Source organism: Apium graveolens, chromosome 2 (assembly GCF_009905375.1).
Source record: "Apium graveolens cultivar Ventura chromosome 2, ASM990537v1, whole genome shotgun sequence".
In the NCBI taxonomy this organism is placed as follows: domain Eukaryota; kingdom Viridiplantae; phylum Streptophyta; class Magnoliopsida; order Apiales; family Apiaceae; genus Apium; species Apium graveolens.
Genome location: NC_133648.1, coordinates 43,867,349 through 43,883,538, shown reverse-complemented (window position 1 = coordinate 43,883,538; position 16,190 = coordinate 43,867,349). Strand labels below are relative to the sequence as shown.

Genomic DNA, 16,190 nt, shown 5'->3' with positions numbered 1-16,190 from the left:
TTTAGAGATAGGTGTTTTCAGAAGTTACTTTTCCCCAAAACATAATTTTAACTATATTTTCAAATACGGGGGATACGTAACTTAAAATATTTATGTTCCATTACGAAAGTAAAACATTTAGTTATTCACATATACTGAACCATAAAAGAATGGTCAGGGTACTTGCCTTGCAACGCTTTACAAAACCCTAAGTAGCTTTCACGTTGAATTTAATCCTGGGAAAACTCGCTCGGAATCTACAAATACAGAATACCCTAATTAGTTACACCGACATGCTTGATATCCTCAAATTCTAACAACTCAATCCGATAACCCGTCTCGTATTATTACTATACACATAAACCCGTAATCACATAGTCATGTAGCCGGAAATATTGTTAGGGGTAATACGTAGAATATAATTATGTACATTTTTGAATATATATTTTTAGGAAATTTTGACAGCATCTTATTTATTTATAAAACTACCCGTCGATTACAATCTACGTCCTCAATCACACAATCCACAATATTACTTCCTCATTTTATACAACTTACATCCCAACACCAATCACAACTAATTATTTAAGTCCGAAAATATTTTACATAATCATTTTATTTATTTATAAAATTTAGGACTCAGAACATCGTCATCACTGTCCACCGTCCGCTCGTAACGAGTCATCGCGGTACGGCGACAAAATTTATTGGTGCCCGAAAATATTCGGGTATCCAAATAAATTCCACCGATTATTCGAAAATATTTTCCGCACAAAATATTCATTTCACGAATATTACTCAAAATTAATTTCCTGCGGAAATTGAAATAAAGTTAATTTAAAATTCCAGAATTAACAATCTGCAAAAGAAATCAAACAGACAGGTACGGTGGCTACACGCGCCACCAGAATAAACAAGAAGGCCGGAAATCGGCCAAAACCAGGCGGCACAACAAAGGAACGACAACAAGGAACCATATGAAGCAATACACACACCAACAAACACACACACAAGCACAACATATATATGTATACATGCAACCGAACAAAACTACCAGCACGCACCGGAAAAAAAGTCGCAGCGCCGGCGAACTGAAATAGCCAGGCAGGAGAAACGAAGTGAGGAGGAGAGGAACGAAAGAGAATTAAGAGAAACAAGAGAGACGAGCAAGAGAATCGAAGAGCAGACAAGAGAGAAAGAGAGATGTGAGGCGCGTATGCAACAGGGAGGGGGTACATGGTTTATATATATATATATATTGCCTTAATCCCGTTGCAACACGTAGAAACAATTAACTGAAATGCTGACACGTAGAGTTTGGGATAAATATGAAGGTTGGAGAGTCTGTTTTGCCCCGAAACTCGAAATTAAACGAATCAAGTCGCGTCTAAAACAAATTCAGAAAATTACCGAAATAGTCTTAAAATGTTATAAATATCCCGAAGTTGATTAAAACGTAACTTTCGAAATTTTAAACTAATTTTTAAAACACAATTTATACCCGCTTTTAACAAATAAACGAATCAACGCGCGGATAAAATAAATCCCAAAAATTCCCGAAATAATTTTAAAATTCTCAGAATAATACGAACTTAATAAAATATAATTTTCATAATTTTTAAAGATTTCCATAATTAAATATGGATTTTAGCATTAAACACACTCAGAAAATCATTTAAAAATAAATAATTAATAAAAGATTGATTTCTCAATTCCATAAAGTCCTAAAAATAATTATTGACATTATAAAATTAGAAAACCAATTTTAAAGACAACCCAAATATTTATGGAATTAAAACTACAATAAAATTACTTTTAGAAGTGAAATAAAATCATATTACTCACCAATAAATCACACAATTCCAATCACACATATCAACAAATCATAAATAATTAAATAAGAATCCATAACTGCTGCCAAAACCAATACACACATTTTATTTATTTACTTAAACTTTTATTACACTTCCAAATATTAGAAATAAAATAAAAATACACGAGTCGTTATATTTTAAGCCTACTATGATGCACCTAAAACATGAACCTAAAGGTACCTCAAGTGTCAAACAGTAAAATTTATGTAGTGATAAAGGCTTTTATATCTATCTCCATTTCCCCCCAAAACGTTGGCAAGCTGTATTAAATTTGTAAGCAGAATGTACCCACTATGATACGGATTAGGATAATGGTATAGTTCAAGTATCATAACTTTATTAAGATGAGAATATTTTCCGCTTTATCCGTATTTATTACAAAGCACACACGTTATTCTTTAACAACCATGATTTAGGTCATGTTTGGGGAAGATTTAAACAAGTGATAAGTTACCTATCTCCCTAAAAAATCTGTGGAGTCACAAATAAATTATCAAATTTATCCAATAAATATCAATTCACGTAATCCTCGCCCCTTAATAAATAAGATTTCAACAGTTTATATAAAAAACTTAAAACATGGTAAACAAATAAGTAAAATCATAAAAGTACACTTAATACTTGATACTCCAATTTAGTATGGTTGGACATTTTACACTAAAATAATTCTAACTAATTATATAAGTTCAAAAATTCTAGAATAATGTACGATTCATATAATGATCAAACACAACAGCAGTCTAGGAAGAAACCAAAACTTGATTCATTGGTATAAATCATATCCTACTGCATTTGAAGTTTGTCTGAGAATTGAATAACAGTTGATTAGCCATGTGCTCATGCTCACTAATATTTGCCAGTTCTCACCGTCGTAGCTGGGCAAACTAGCTAGCTATCAATCAAATTACACAAACTAACCGACACTCAAAAGCTCGAAATTCTCTAATCAAACTTCCAGATTTAATAGACAACACATAATATACACAATTTCAATCACACAAACAACTCAATCCAAATTCAAATCAAACGTACAATCGAAATTCTTACTTTTTAACGGACTCGCTATTAGTTTTGGTGGCGACAGAGTCAGGAGCTTTCTCATGCTCCTCTTCGTACGCGTCGATGTCCTTGTTCTCTCCCATCCTGCATATACACACACATATACATATATATAAGCTCACGAATTAAAATCGATATCAAAATCTGAGAACTCTAGGATGAAATTGAAGATAAGATATATACAAAATAGTTGTGTGCATAGAATAATCGAACCATGTGTGTAGATCTGAGAGAATTGAGAGAGCTAGGGTTTCGCGGCGGTAGAGAAAATGTTAGAGAGAGAGAGAGAGTGGGGAGAGATTGATACATAGGGAAAAGAGATTTATTCCAAAAAAATCTTTTATAATATATATTAAATTATAAACTTAAATTATATTTATATATATATATATCTTCAATAAAATAATTTTCATTTTTTTATATTTTCAATTATTCTAAATTGCTGAATAATTTTAAAAGTCAAATATCAGTTTGACCAGTACAGGTAACCGATGTTTAATCCTAAATTGGTGTTTCGATTATTTTAAAAATATTTATCAACGATCCAACCGTATGGATGTGAATAGATATATATTAGTGATATAACCAAAATTTCATATCACAATAATTTTATTTGGTTTGCCATTTTAACAGTCAAACATGAGTTTGACTAGTATAGCTAACTAGTGTTTACTTCTGAATTTGTGTTTCGATTATTTTAAAAATATTTCTCAACGATCCAACCGTATGGATGTCAATAGATATATATATTAGTGATATAACCAAAATTTCATATCACAATAATTTTATTTGGTTTGCCATTTTAACAGTCAAACATGAGTTTGACTAGTACAGCTAACTAGTGTTTACTTCTGAATTTGTGTTTAGATTATTTTATTAATATTTCTCAACGATCCAACCGTATGGATGTAAATAGATATATATTAGTCATATAACCAAAATTTCATATCACAATAATTTTATTTGGTTTTCCATTTTAACAGTCAAACATGAGTTTTACTAGTACAACTAACTAGTGTTTACTTCTGAATTTGTGTTTCGATTATTTTAAAAATATTTCTCAATGATCCAACCGTATGGATGTGAATAGATATATATATTAGTGATATAACCAAAATTTCATATCACAATAATTTTATTTGGTTTGTCATTTTAACAGTCAAACATGAGTTTGACTAGTATAACTAACTATTGTTTACTTCTGAATTTGTGTTTCGATTATTTTAAAAATATTTCTCAACGATCCAACCGTATGGATGTCAATAGATATATATATTAGTCATATAACCAAAATTTCATATCAAAATATTTTTTTTGGTTTGTCATTTTAACAGTCAAGCATGAGTTTGACTAGTACAGCAAACTAGTGTTTACTTCTGAATTTGTGTTTCGATTATTTTAAAAATATTTTTCAACGATCCAACCGTGTGGATGTCTACATATATATATATATATTAGTGATATAACCATAATTTCATATCAAAATAATTTTATTTGGTTTGTCATTTTAATAGTCAAGCATGAGTTTGACTAGTACATCTAACTAGTGTTTAATCCTGAATTGGTCTTTCGATTAATTTAAAAATATTTTTCAACGATCCAGCCGTACGGATGTGAATAGATATATATATTAGTGATATAAAAAAAATTTCATATCAAAATAATTTTATTTAGTTTGCCACTTTAACGGTCAAGCATCAGTTTGACTAGTACAACTAAGTAGTGTTTAATCCTGAATTGGTGTTTCGATTATTTTAAAAATATTTTTCAATGATCCAACCGTATAGATGTCAATAGATATATATATTGGTGATATAACCAAAATTTCATATCAAAATAATTTTATTTGATTTGCCATTTTAACAGTCAAGCATGAGTTTGACTAGTACAGCTAACTAGTGTTTACTTCTGAATTTGTGTTTCGATTATTTTAAAAATATTTCTCAACGATCCAACCGTATGCATGTCAATAGATATATATATATTAGTCATATAACCAAAATTTCATATCAAAATAATTTTATTTGGTTTTCCATTTTAATAGTCAAGCATGAGTTTGACTAGTACAGCTAACTAGTGTTTACTTCTGAATTTGTGTTTCGATTATTTTAAAAATATTTCTCAACGATCCAACCGTATGGATGCAAATATATATATATATATATTAGTGATATAACCAAATTTTCATATCAAAATAAATTAATTTGTTTGCCTTTTTTAACAGTCAAGCATCATTCTGACTAGTACAACTAACTAGTGTTTAATCTTGAATTGGTGTTTCGATTATTTTAAAAATATTTTTTCAACGATCCAACATTATGGTTGTCAATATATATATATATATATATTAGTGATATAACCAAAGTTACATATCAAAATAATTTTATTTGGTTTATCATTTTAACAGTCAAGCATGAGTTTAACTTTTACAACTAACTATTGTTTAATCGTGAATGTGTGTTTCTATTATTTTAAAAATACTTTTCATCGATCCAACCGCATGGATGTTAATATATATATATATAATTGATATAACCAAAATTTCATATCAAAATAAATTTATTTGGTTTGCTTTTTTAACAGTCAAACATCAGTTTGACTAGTACAGCTATTTAATGTTTAGTTTTGAATTTGTGTTTCGATTATTTTAAAAATATTTTTTTATCGATCCAACCGTATGGATGACAATATATATATATACTTATGATATAATTAATATTTAATATTAAATTATTATATCAAAATATTTAATTTTTTCTGAAATTCTTGAAATGTCACCCAAACAAATAAATGATGGCATTAATGTGGTTGGATCATGAAATAATATTTTTTTTAAAATTAAAATTATAAAAAATCATATGCTAATTTACGACGGAATCCGTCATAAATTATTATCTGCAAAAAAAAATGAGAAAACTCAAATTTACCGCCAAAATTTTGAGGAAAAGGTTAAATTTCCCTCTTTGATAATTTACGACGAATTTTAATTTTCGTCGTAAATTTGATGTTCCAATATTTTCCGTCACAAATATTTCGTCGTAAATTTAGATGAAATATTTTTTTATTTAATTTCAAGGTAAAATTTTAATAAAAATATTTAACTTAAGACGAAATGTTCAAATCGTCGCAACTTCAAATGATTTTTGTTTTCCCGCCATTTTTTTGGGAAAAAGTCAAATTTCCCTCTATGATAATTTACGACGAATTTTAATTTCCGTCGTAAATTTGACAATCCGATTTTTTTCCGTTGAAAATATTTAATTATAAATTTAGATAAAATATTTTTTTTATTCAATTTCAATTTAAAATTTTAATAAAAATAATTAACTTACGACGAAATATTTAAATCGTCGTAACTTCAAATAAATTTTATTTTTTTGTTTAATTGTGTCGTACATAATTTTATTAATAAAATACTAAACTTACGACGATTTCGGGTTTCGTCGTAAATAATTACGACGTTTTACTTTTTTTCGTCGTAAGTTGGGCGCGCATTTTTTTCCGTCGTAAGTTGGCCGTCGTAATTGGCCTATTTTGTTGTAGTGAATTTAAATATAATGAAAATTTTGTACTTAAAAACTTAAAATATTTAAATATATAGATTTTATTATATATATATATATATAATATAATATAATATAATATAATATAAGCCGGATTGAGTTTTTAACAGATCGGATCACGTAAAATCCATATCCGCTTCTTACTGGTTATCGGATCGGATTTTTAGCGGATCGGACATTTTTTCATATAATCCATATCAATTTATCAAGCTCCGATTGGATCGGACCGGATCCCCGCTCTATTGACAAGGGCCAGTGCTGTGTGTTTGTGTCATGTCATTAGCTCGTGTTTGCTATAGTGGTTTTGTGGTATTCAGTGGGTTTCATCTCTTTATAAGTGTTAGATTTGAATAATATGACCTTATAACCTGTAACCTAAAACCCCTGAAGAGAGATTTACACTGGTGTTGTAACATGTCTTTGCTTAGGGACTTCTTAGGCTTAAAGTTAACAGATTTACTTTAGCTGATTAGACAGAAGAATTAATATTGTAGTCATGTACATTTTCATTTTCACAGTCCCATATATTTTTTAGCAGAACTTGAGGTGAAGTTTATGAAGTAGCCATGTTTATTTGACGGTGGATGGATAAGTGGCTAGGCTTTCTATTTGTTAGAAGCTTCATACAAGGCTTTATTAGTTGATGTAACTTAAAAGCATTTACAGTAAGAAGTCGGTGTGTTCACCCCGACTGCTACCACAATTGTCGTATTATGTATTTTGACAACAATTGGTAACATGATTTTCTAAATCATTTCAAATAATGAGGGACTTTAATATTAAAAAAGAGTGAGAGGGATGAAAAAGGCCTCCAATTTCATTATGCTTCTAAAATTTATATATGTTCATATAATTTTGATTTAAAATGTGTTTTTTGAAAAAACAAAGAGAAAACACAGCTCAAGTGCCTTGTTTCAAAATAGAGGCACTTAGTTGTCATGTCTGACTACACACTCTCTAACAGAGAGCGTGGAAGTAGCTGCCTGCTTGCTGTTATCAGTTGTGAAATTCAAGACATTTATTTTTAGCATCCTGAATGCTAAAACACATGACACATAACAACACTTAGACACTAGTGTCAGACACCACTCATCAGCAGTCCCACTCCCATGCATAATACTCAGCTATATTTTGTTATTATCCATCTCCATTATTACCACATATATTTGTTGTGTACTTGTGTATATATATTGTTCAGGTATCTCCCCATCTCCCCCAACTTCATTATACTTTAGTTCTTTATATCTATACACAATTCAGTTTTTCATACGGTGAGCATGAGAAAAAGAGGAATGGAAAGAGAGGAGGGGTTGATTGTGGATGTTGATTATATTCAAGAATCTCTGAAAAAGAAAACAACAATTTCAAGAAGTTGGATTTTAATCGATACCAATGGGGAAAGCAAGATTTTGGAGATGGATAAGTATGATATCATGCAAAGAGTTCCAATTTATGCCAGAGATCTTAGAATTCTTGAACCCTTGTTGTCTTATCCTTCTACAATCTTAGGCAGAGATAAAGCTATTGTTCTCAACTTGGAGGTGCTCCACATTTTATTTAACTACATATCTTTTGTTATTTCCTCAACCTTACTCACACACCTACCTTGTCCTTGCTAAAGCTCCCTTATAGGTAGGGAGATACCTTCGGACCAAGAGGTTTTTGATGCAAGCTTTAATATTAATTCACCTTAATTTTGTTCTTTCCTATTTAATTCCGTCTAATGAGATTTACTTTAACTATCTTTAACTTCCATTGGTTTTTTTCAGCATATCAAAGCAATCATCACAACTGAAGAGGTAGTCCTCTTTCTCATATGTTCACAGTATATAATTTATTTTCTTGTTATGTTTTCTTGGTCTATCAACACATAGGCACGATACATATGTATGAAGTCATGATATTAGAGCTTTTTGATCCAGCAGTCTTGAGCTTCAAAGTCGAAATGCATATTAACTTGTTAAAGTCTTGGAAAGTAGTTAAGTTTACAAAGCCACTAATTTTGCATAAAGTTCATATCATAATTTGGATGATTGGAGATTTGGAGTAATAATTACTGTTTCTTTGCTTAGTATAGTTAATTTATTAATGTGTTTCTACTGTTTTGGTTAGGTAATGCTTCAAGACCCACTTGATGATAATGTTGTTCCCATTGTAGAGGAACTTCAAAAAAGATTACCTTCAGCAAATCTCAATTCTCAAGTCCAAGGAGATGATGAAGAAAATTTGGGACCCCAAAATGATTTAGATACAAGCGAAGAGAATGGTATGACTTCACACATCACTCATAACACTCTTGTCATGTTTTTTGCTCTCTTGTAACACTTAATTTTTTTCCTGCGGATGTTGGGCAACCAAATTAGATTCATCAGTTCTTTACAGACCAAACATATATATTAATTCGACTTGTTTTGGAATACATATGGACACACTTTAGGCAGTTAATGCTAATTTGTGATAACTGATCACATTTACCTGTGTAGAATTTCCATTTGAGTTCCGGGCTCTAGAAGTCGCACTTGAAGCTGTTTGTAGTTTTCTGGATAGTAGAACAAGTGAATTGGAAGTTTCCGCATACCCTGCATTAGATGAACTGACGTCAAAGGTAAGAGCAGTAGCGATATACATTTGTGAATTGTCTTACCTAAACCGTTTCATGCTTGCAAAAGTTTTATATTCCAGTGTCAATTAAAGCTGTATAAAATTGTTAAAACCGAAAATTTAATCTCTCATGTATTGGAATAATCAGAACCGAATCTTTTAACTGAAATCTTCTAGCTATTACTTTTGTGAGAGACACTGTTGAGGAATTTATCAAGCAATATCTACTTTTATCGGTGCCAACTGCCAAGTAGTTGTTTCAAACTAAGTATGCTCAGTTGCCCACCTCCTTGATAGATTATAAGAAGCACATGTGCAAAATGTGCAGATAAATAGCCGTAATCTGGATCGAGTACGTAAACTGAAAAGTGCAATGACACGCTTGACCAGCAGGGTTGTAAAGGTACGACGGGCTCTCTTTTACCCATGAAGCAAACTTCTTATCGTTTCATGCCTGTTTGAGTTATAGTGTTATAAAACATTCACAAATTATTATTTCATATTTCTGAGAGGCTACTGAAAGTTTAGGTACTGCCTGAATACGTAAACCTGTAGTCACTGTATTCATGTCCTGTTTTTTCCAACATATTATTGTTTAAAATCTCTATACCAGGAATTACCTTTGTTTTCGGGGTAAATTTTGTAAAAATTATGTCTTTGAAGCATGCTGGTTTGTAGGTAAGGGATGAACTTGAACAACTTTTGGACGACGATGATGACATGTCCGAACTTTACTTATCAAGGAAACTGGTAGATGATGTTTCTTCGCCAAGTAGTGGCAATAGCATTCGTAAATGGGTGCCTGCCTCTCCGACTTTAGGCTCAAAGAAAAGTAGAGCAAGTGCAGCAACGACACATGGAGGAAGCGACGTTGAAGAACTAGAAATGTTGCTCGAGGTTATAGATATTTAAGTAGTAATCTGCATTATGGACCATCGGAAATATGCAGAAGCACTCAATGATATTTATTTTGCAGGCTTATTTTACACAAGTGGAAGGCACATTAAACAAACTGACAACGGTAATTAAGCACCAACTCGGTCATTAAACATAAGCTGCTGTTGTTCTTCGACAAAAAAAGTAGTACTTAAAGGAGTTATATTCTTAAATTTAGGCAAATCATACATCATGGCATTCCCCGCAGTGTATACTATGATGTATGATCTGCTCTCGGAGGCATGATTTATCAAATAATAAACTTCAGTTGTATAAATTAGTAATATTTGACTAATTTAATTGATAATTGTCTATCCAGCTGCGAGAATACATCGACGACACAGAAGATTACATTAATATTCAGGTAGCAACACACACACTGATTGTAAATTTGTACAAGTTATGGACACATTCATTCTGGAAATATTCATAATACTAAATTGAAAATTTTGGTTATATGCTTTTAAAAAAACTTAATATCTCGCATATGTTGCAGCTTGACCATCATCGTAACCAGCTGATCCAGGTACCTTAGCTGCATCGGATGCAACTTTTGACTCCCCCCCTAATCTGTTAACATAATTTACCATGATCCTTGTTCATTTACGTGGTTTTTTCATTAGTTGGAGCTCTTCCTGAGCTCTGGGACTGTTTGCTTATCTGTATACTCTCTGGTGGCTGCGATGTTTGGCATGAACATTCCGTATCCATGGAATGAAGGCCATGGATACATATTTAAATGGGTAAGTCCAACATCTCTCTATTCGTACCACTTGAACGTAGTTTGTGTAGTTGATCCTCTTCCTTCCTTTTGCAGGTAATTATCCTAGCCAGCATTGTCTCAGCCTCCATTTTCATGTCAATAATGATCTATGCCAGGCACAAAGGTCTCACTGGATCTTGATTATCTACGCTACTCATGTTAAGAATTGGGAACTTACACGGCCACACCCTTTACTGTGATTAAGACCAAAATATCCTCATATGCAAATTTAAATTCGAATTATTCTTATGTAAGATAAGGGTAATTGGGTGTGCAAGTAAGAATCGAGGAGGGTGTGCACATGTTACATCTCCGAAAATTTATTGCATAATAATCAATTCATGGTGCAACCAGCTGCGCTTCAGTGTTGTATCATTCTAACATTGACAATGATTTTGTTAAGTTGAGTTCATGTATACAAAATCTAAGACATCCCAATTCCCACTATAAGAATTCTGTTCTGGCGAGTTGCAAGGAGTAAAGATTGTCTCCGCAACGACTTCCAAGTTTGAGAAAAGAATTTCGGAAAGAGTTGCAAATATTGAAATATTTCTGATAATTTTGTGATAGGAATTGTTTGAGCGAAAAGAGGCAACACCTGGAAGTTATGGTATATTTAAAAGATGCTAAACTCAAGAGGTAACTTGTGTGTACCGAAACAAGAAACAAGGTACATATGAAGCAAAACTTATTATTTAATTCACAAGCTCAAAAGGTACCAAGATAAACCAAATGATAGCGACATAAACACGAAATAACAGACGCTGAAAACATGCACACTTCTAGACTTCTACTCAACACTCGGCGCCTCTATTCGAAACCCATCAAAATCTCATTACCATACTTCTTGGCCACCTTTGGTACCATTTTTTCTTTCCTAAGAATAACCCTGTTTACATCATCAGGAGGTGCAACAGATGCCGTTGGCAAGATTGTGCTTTGGTGCTGTGCATAGATGAACTTCTTAAACACCTCTTCTTTCACACCAAAGGAAGCTACAAGTTCACGTCCAAACATGGTCTGAAGCAGGGAGTTTTGTCCCACCAAGAACTGAGGATTGTTCTTTTGCGACGATGTTGTAAACCCGAAGAACTCTAATGGGCCTGTTCTCGATGAGATTTGACAGAATGCGAAGTACCTTGGTATCCAGAACACACTTCCTTCACTTACTTTGGTGTTCACGGCCAAAGTACCATTTGGAAACACAATCTGAATAGTGCCACTTCCTCTCAGCACAATTCCATACTCCGACGCTTTTGCATTTATATGCGGTGCCATCATTGATCCCTAAAACAAGACGAGATTAAATAGAGAATAATGTCAAAACAAAATGGACATGATTTGATTTTTGTGAGGCCACAATCACTGTTTTGGCTCATAATATGTATGCATGACACTATAATTTGTGTAAAGCTTTCAAGTACCGCAGTGAGATTGACTAGATAGACGCCAATGCCCGAGTGATTAAGAGGCTTGAACTGTGTTTCGTCAATAGCCATACTCCATCCGTAATTGTTCTGGAAGTCGGGGTTTCTATCATAAAGATTGTAAACATCTTCTTGTGATTCACCAGTCTTGTCTTTGTTGGCCTCGTTTTCACTTACAAACAAGGATTTAAGGAGCTTTCTAAGTGACCATCTTGGTCTTTCTATTTTACTCTCTGATACGCCATCATCTCCCCCAATTAGCGCAAGCCTCTTGAGGTGCGCTTTTTTCTCATGATGGTCTAGATTCAAGAAATGTGTCCACAAACTAGGAGACTTTGAGTCTGGTGATAAGTACACAATTGCGCCCGACTGTGGACTACTCATAACCTCTTCCAACTCTGATATTGATACCTATAATCAACATAAAACATGTTTCATACATGCAGAAAGAGAATCAATTATAATTCCATATAAGCATACAAAGTAAGGTGCATATATATTGTTCTTAGGGTGTGTTTCGTATTGCTGTTGACCGCAGCGAAGCAGTTTAAAAATTCGCTGTTTAAAAAACTGTTTGGTAAAATTTAAAAGCTGCTTTTCGGAAAAGTGCTTTTAGCCTAAAAGCTGTTGTTAGAGAAAGTCCCTCGTGCTTTTAGAAAAAGCAGCTGATTTCTTTTAGAAAAAGCAGCTGAAATCAGCTGTTTCAGCTGTTGCGGGAAGCAGATGCGGATTTCACCATCAAACCTTATCAAAAAGGTCATTATTTTTAATTTTTTGCATCAAAACATATACGTATCAAAAAAATTACCAAAAAATCATCTGATTTTTACAACAACACTTTTTTCAGTAGTACTTTTTCTACCAGCAATCCCAAACAGAGCCTTAGTTGGCAAACTTATAAAAAAGGTTATTCAAAAAACATCATCTTACATTAAAAGCCGTTGAAAGTGTTTTCCTGTCAAACCCAGCTAGTATGGAAGATGGGTTCCTTCCTCCTCCGATAAAGAAAGACTGCACAACATTAAATGTTATATCGAAATACAAATGAAATAAAAATAATTTATGTGCCAATTCATCGTTGTTCTATAATAGTGTGATGAAACACCACTGGACTTTTCTGATAATCTAATAGTGCAAATGCGTATAGTCATTTCACCTTAGTTTCATGAGAAGTGATTGAAATAGGACTTATGAAGAATGCATAGTATTGATTCCCACAAGTCTTTAATAGTGGGATCTACACCTGATTTCTCTGATGATCTATTAGAGCCAATGCAGTGGTGTGCTGATTACAACTTCTCGTGCAACCAATTTACCTAGGACTTCTTTGGTAATCTAGTCGCGCAAATAGTGATATTGGTTCTTTGATTTTTTTTTTTAAAAATGTGAAATGCGCAGGCTTTTCTGGTATGAGATTGTAATCCACCAGAGGACTGTTCTGTATATAAGCTATGTGAATTTTTGGAAGAGCATCCATATCTAACCAACTGGACAAGTACATATTTAAATGATGTGTACATTGATGATCATGACTTTCTGCCTTTAAAAATATCACCAATTTGAGTAGTAGACTTTGTCAGAAAACAAACATCGACACTATATCAGAAAGTGTTAAATCTATGTTTCAGTTATTCAAGAAACCTAATGGAATATGCATCAATGCAAAATTTCAACACTTCCATCTAAGCTAACAGCCTAGCACCAAAGTATTATGTTCAGTGGAGGGACTAGGGGGACCTGCTTCTCCTAGTTAGCCAGAAAAATCATTACAATTTAAAAATTTTATTCTCAAGTGATTTTAGCCATGATTTTCTTAGAATTCTACAAGTTCCTATGTCCAAAAGTTATGGTACCTGGAAGGCATGCCAGTGGAGACTCTCAGATGTGTCAATGCTGCAAATGATTTGAAGTCTCTGTCCTTCCCCTGTATTTTCAATGTAAAATACAGAACCAGCAACAATGGTGTAAATATCTCCGGTCTTCAGTTGCTGCTCCACAAGCTCATCATTGCGGATCGATCCAATCTTTGCTTCCCCTGTAACAACACTAACCATTTACCAAAGACTCTACTTGAATCTAAATACCATTATTCAAGTCTACATATAAAATTGTTTCAACATGGTCAAAAGCAGGATCTGAGAGAGAGAGAGAGGGAGAGGGAGAGGGGGAGAGAGCTATACCTCTACGGATGAAGATGATCAAACTAGAATCAAGATACTGAGGAATAAAAAGACTCTTAGGCTCCATAGTAATAAAACCAATATGCATTGGCTTGTCCACAAATTTCCCAGTCATACCCTTCACTACTTTCATACCTCCTGCTTCAGTTTTCACCACATCCTCTGTATCATGCAACAAAAACAACTCTTTTCCACTCACTGATCCACTTCCACTATCTCCCTGTTCTTCTTCTTCATACCCCCTCACTGATATAACAAGTACCAACACCAACAAAAAACTCAAAATTTTCCCCATTTCCTTTCAATGTATATGTAAATTATAGATAAGAAAAGAAGTAATGAATATGATGTAGAAGATGAGATTGTTTAAGTAGAGGAAGAAGAGAGTGTTCAAGAGGGACAGATGTTGAACATGCATGCATATATTGTTTGGTGTCATGCTATGGTGAAGCCACAACATCAAAGTCATAGTGTTTGTTTTTAAGTAAAAGTCTGATGACACATATGTGGCCTTGCTATCACCTTTTCAATTGCATAATAATATTTTGAAATTTCAATTTTACTCTATATTTGTTTATTCCAGTTCTAATGTAACAGCACATGCCACCAAAGTTTATGAAAATTATCACACTTTGAATTCTAGTCACACTGATTTTTTTTTTAAAAAACTCTATATTGGAAGGGTAACTTTATCGAGTATGTAAGACTTTGTGGCACACTGTTTGAAAAACATCTCTTATTGCTAGTAATAAATTGTAGACAAGATTTACAAATAAAGAAAGTATTTTTTTCATAATGCACATGATACTTTGTAGTCCATTAAATGTGAGGTATTACTTTATTTTTGTTTAATACCAAAAAATTATATTTGTATTTATTCCACAAGTTAATAGCAAAAATTAGAAAAATAATATACATAACCATAGCAGAAAAAATGTTAAAAATAACATTTTCTTGGTGTAAATGGCTGAAAATATTTGATGTGTAAAATAATAAGAACCGCAAGCGCACAGTATTTAGTTGTAGCAATTACATGTCGATACACCGAGACTACGAATTTTCAAAACCCTAACAACTTAAATCAGGCGAACTAGATAATAAGATTTGAGAGAAGTTTGAATTAACCTAATTAGCAAATAGATCAAATAATATGGAAAATTTAGGAATCCGAATTCGTTAATCAATCACAATTAATATCAACTCGCCCTAAAATCAATTCTCTTTTATTCACAAATAAATTTTAATTAACGAGACAAACATATACTATGAAACTTGTTATCTAACAATAACCCATCAAAATTTCATGGAGCAAGCATATGCTATGAAAAATAAACCAGGTAATAATATATCAAAATCACTTTGTCAATTAAATAATTAAGCACCAAGAAAAATCATGAGAACCAAATAATAGGAACGAGAAGATATCTAAGCAATTAAATTAACTTCATCTTCATCCTAGGGAAGAAATTTAGCTACACATGATAAAAAGATGAACAAAACAAATAACTAATTGGGTGTCTTGGGTGTTGGAATCTCTAAAATACAAGAGGGGAGACCCATATATGTAGAGAAAATATGAGGGTTTGGGTCTTTGAATACAAGTAGGATTCTTATAATATTTCTTCCTTCTTCTCCGATAATTATTCTATTTATCTTCCAATTCCTTTGACTTCAAGAATAGTCCACCTCCTTCCTTATTTGCACATTTTCCAACTCAAATTCTGATTTTATTTATTTTTCTACAAAACAAAGTAAAACAATTTATATACTAATAAAATTACGAAAACAGACATAAAATAGGTATTAAT

At 32.4% G+C, this 16,190-nt stretch overlaps 2 protein-coding genes across 3 annotated transcripts; one reads left to right on the top strand and one right to left on the bottom strand.

Moving 5' to 3' along the window:
* Positions 1–7,504: 7,504 nt before the first annotated feature.
* On the top strand, positions 7,505–11,334 carry LOC141707344 (magnesium transporter MRS2-I-like). Its single transcript, XM_074510454.1, has 11 exons — positions 7,505–8,016; positions 8,245–8,274; positions 8,588–8,741; positions 8,959–9,080; positions 9,405–9,479; positions 9,755–9,973; positions 10,053–10,097; positions 10,332–10,376; positions 10,509–10,538; positions 10,636–10,755; positions 10,830–11,334. Exons 1-11 carry the CDS (start codon positions 7,753–7,755, stop codon positions 10,914–10,916), a joined length of 1,191 nt encoding a protein of 396 aa, XP_074366555.1. The 5' UTR covers positions 7,505–7,752; the 3' UTR covers positions 10,917–11,334.
* A 118-nt stretch (positions 11,335–11,452) lies between these two features.
* LOC141707343 (vicilin-like seed storage protein At2g28490) lies at positions 11,453–14,727 on the bottom strand. 2 transcript variants are annotated; one of them, XM_074510452.1, is made up of 5 exons: positions 14,383–14,727; positions 14,056–14,237; positions 13,133–13,213; positions 12,200–12,613; positions 11,453–12,062 (listed from the first exon to the last, which is right to left on the bottom strand). In XM_074510452.1, exons 1-5 carry the CDS (start codon positions 14,675–14,677, stop codon positions 11,586–11,588), a joined length of 1,449 nt encoding a protein of 482 aa, XP_074366553.1. In that variant the 5' UTR covers positions 14,678–14,727; the 3' UTR covers positions 11,453–11,585. The 2 variants fall into 2 exon arrangements, with proteins under 2 accessions (XP_074366553.1, XP_074366554.1); XM_074510453.1 differs by lacking the exon at positions 13,133–13,213.
* Positions 14,728–16,190: the final 1,463 nt, after the last annotated feature.

Bases quoted from the DNA above. Each gene is read 5' to 3' on its own strand.
- LOC141707344 (XM_074510454.1), top strand. From the start codon at position 7,753: ATGAGAAAAAGAGGAATGGAAAGAGAGGAGGGGTTGATTGTGGATGTT. The intron at 9,081-9,404 runs GTAAGAGCAGTA...CAAAATGTGCAG, and splicing joins TAGATGAACTGACGTCAAAG to ATAAATAGCCGTAATCTGGA. The intron at 9,974-10,052 runs GTTATAGATATT...TTTATTTTGCAG, and splicing joins AACTAGAAATGTTGCTCGAG to GCTTATTTTACACAAGTGGA.
- LOC141707343 (XM_074510452.1), bottom strand. From the start codon at position 14,677: ATGGGGAAAATTTTGAGTTTTTTGTTGGTGTTGGTACTTGTTATATCA. The intron at 12,614-13,132 runs GTAAGATGATGT...TGTTGATTATAG, and splicing joins CACTTTCAACGGCTTTTAAT to GTATCAATATCAGAGTTGGA. The intron at 12,063-12,199 runs GTACTTGAAAGC...GTCTTGTTTTAG, and splicing joins ATCTAGTCAATCTCACTGCG to GGATCAATGATGGCACCGCA.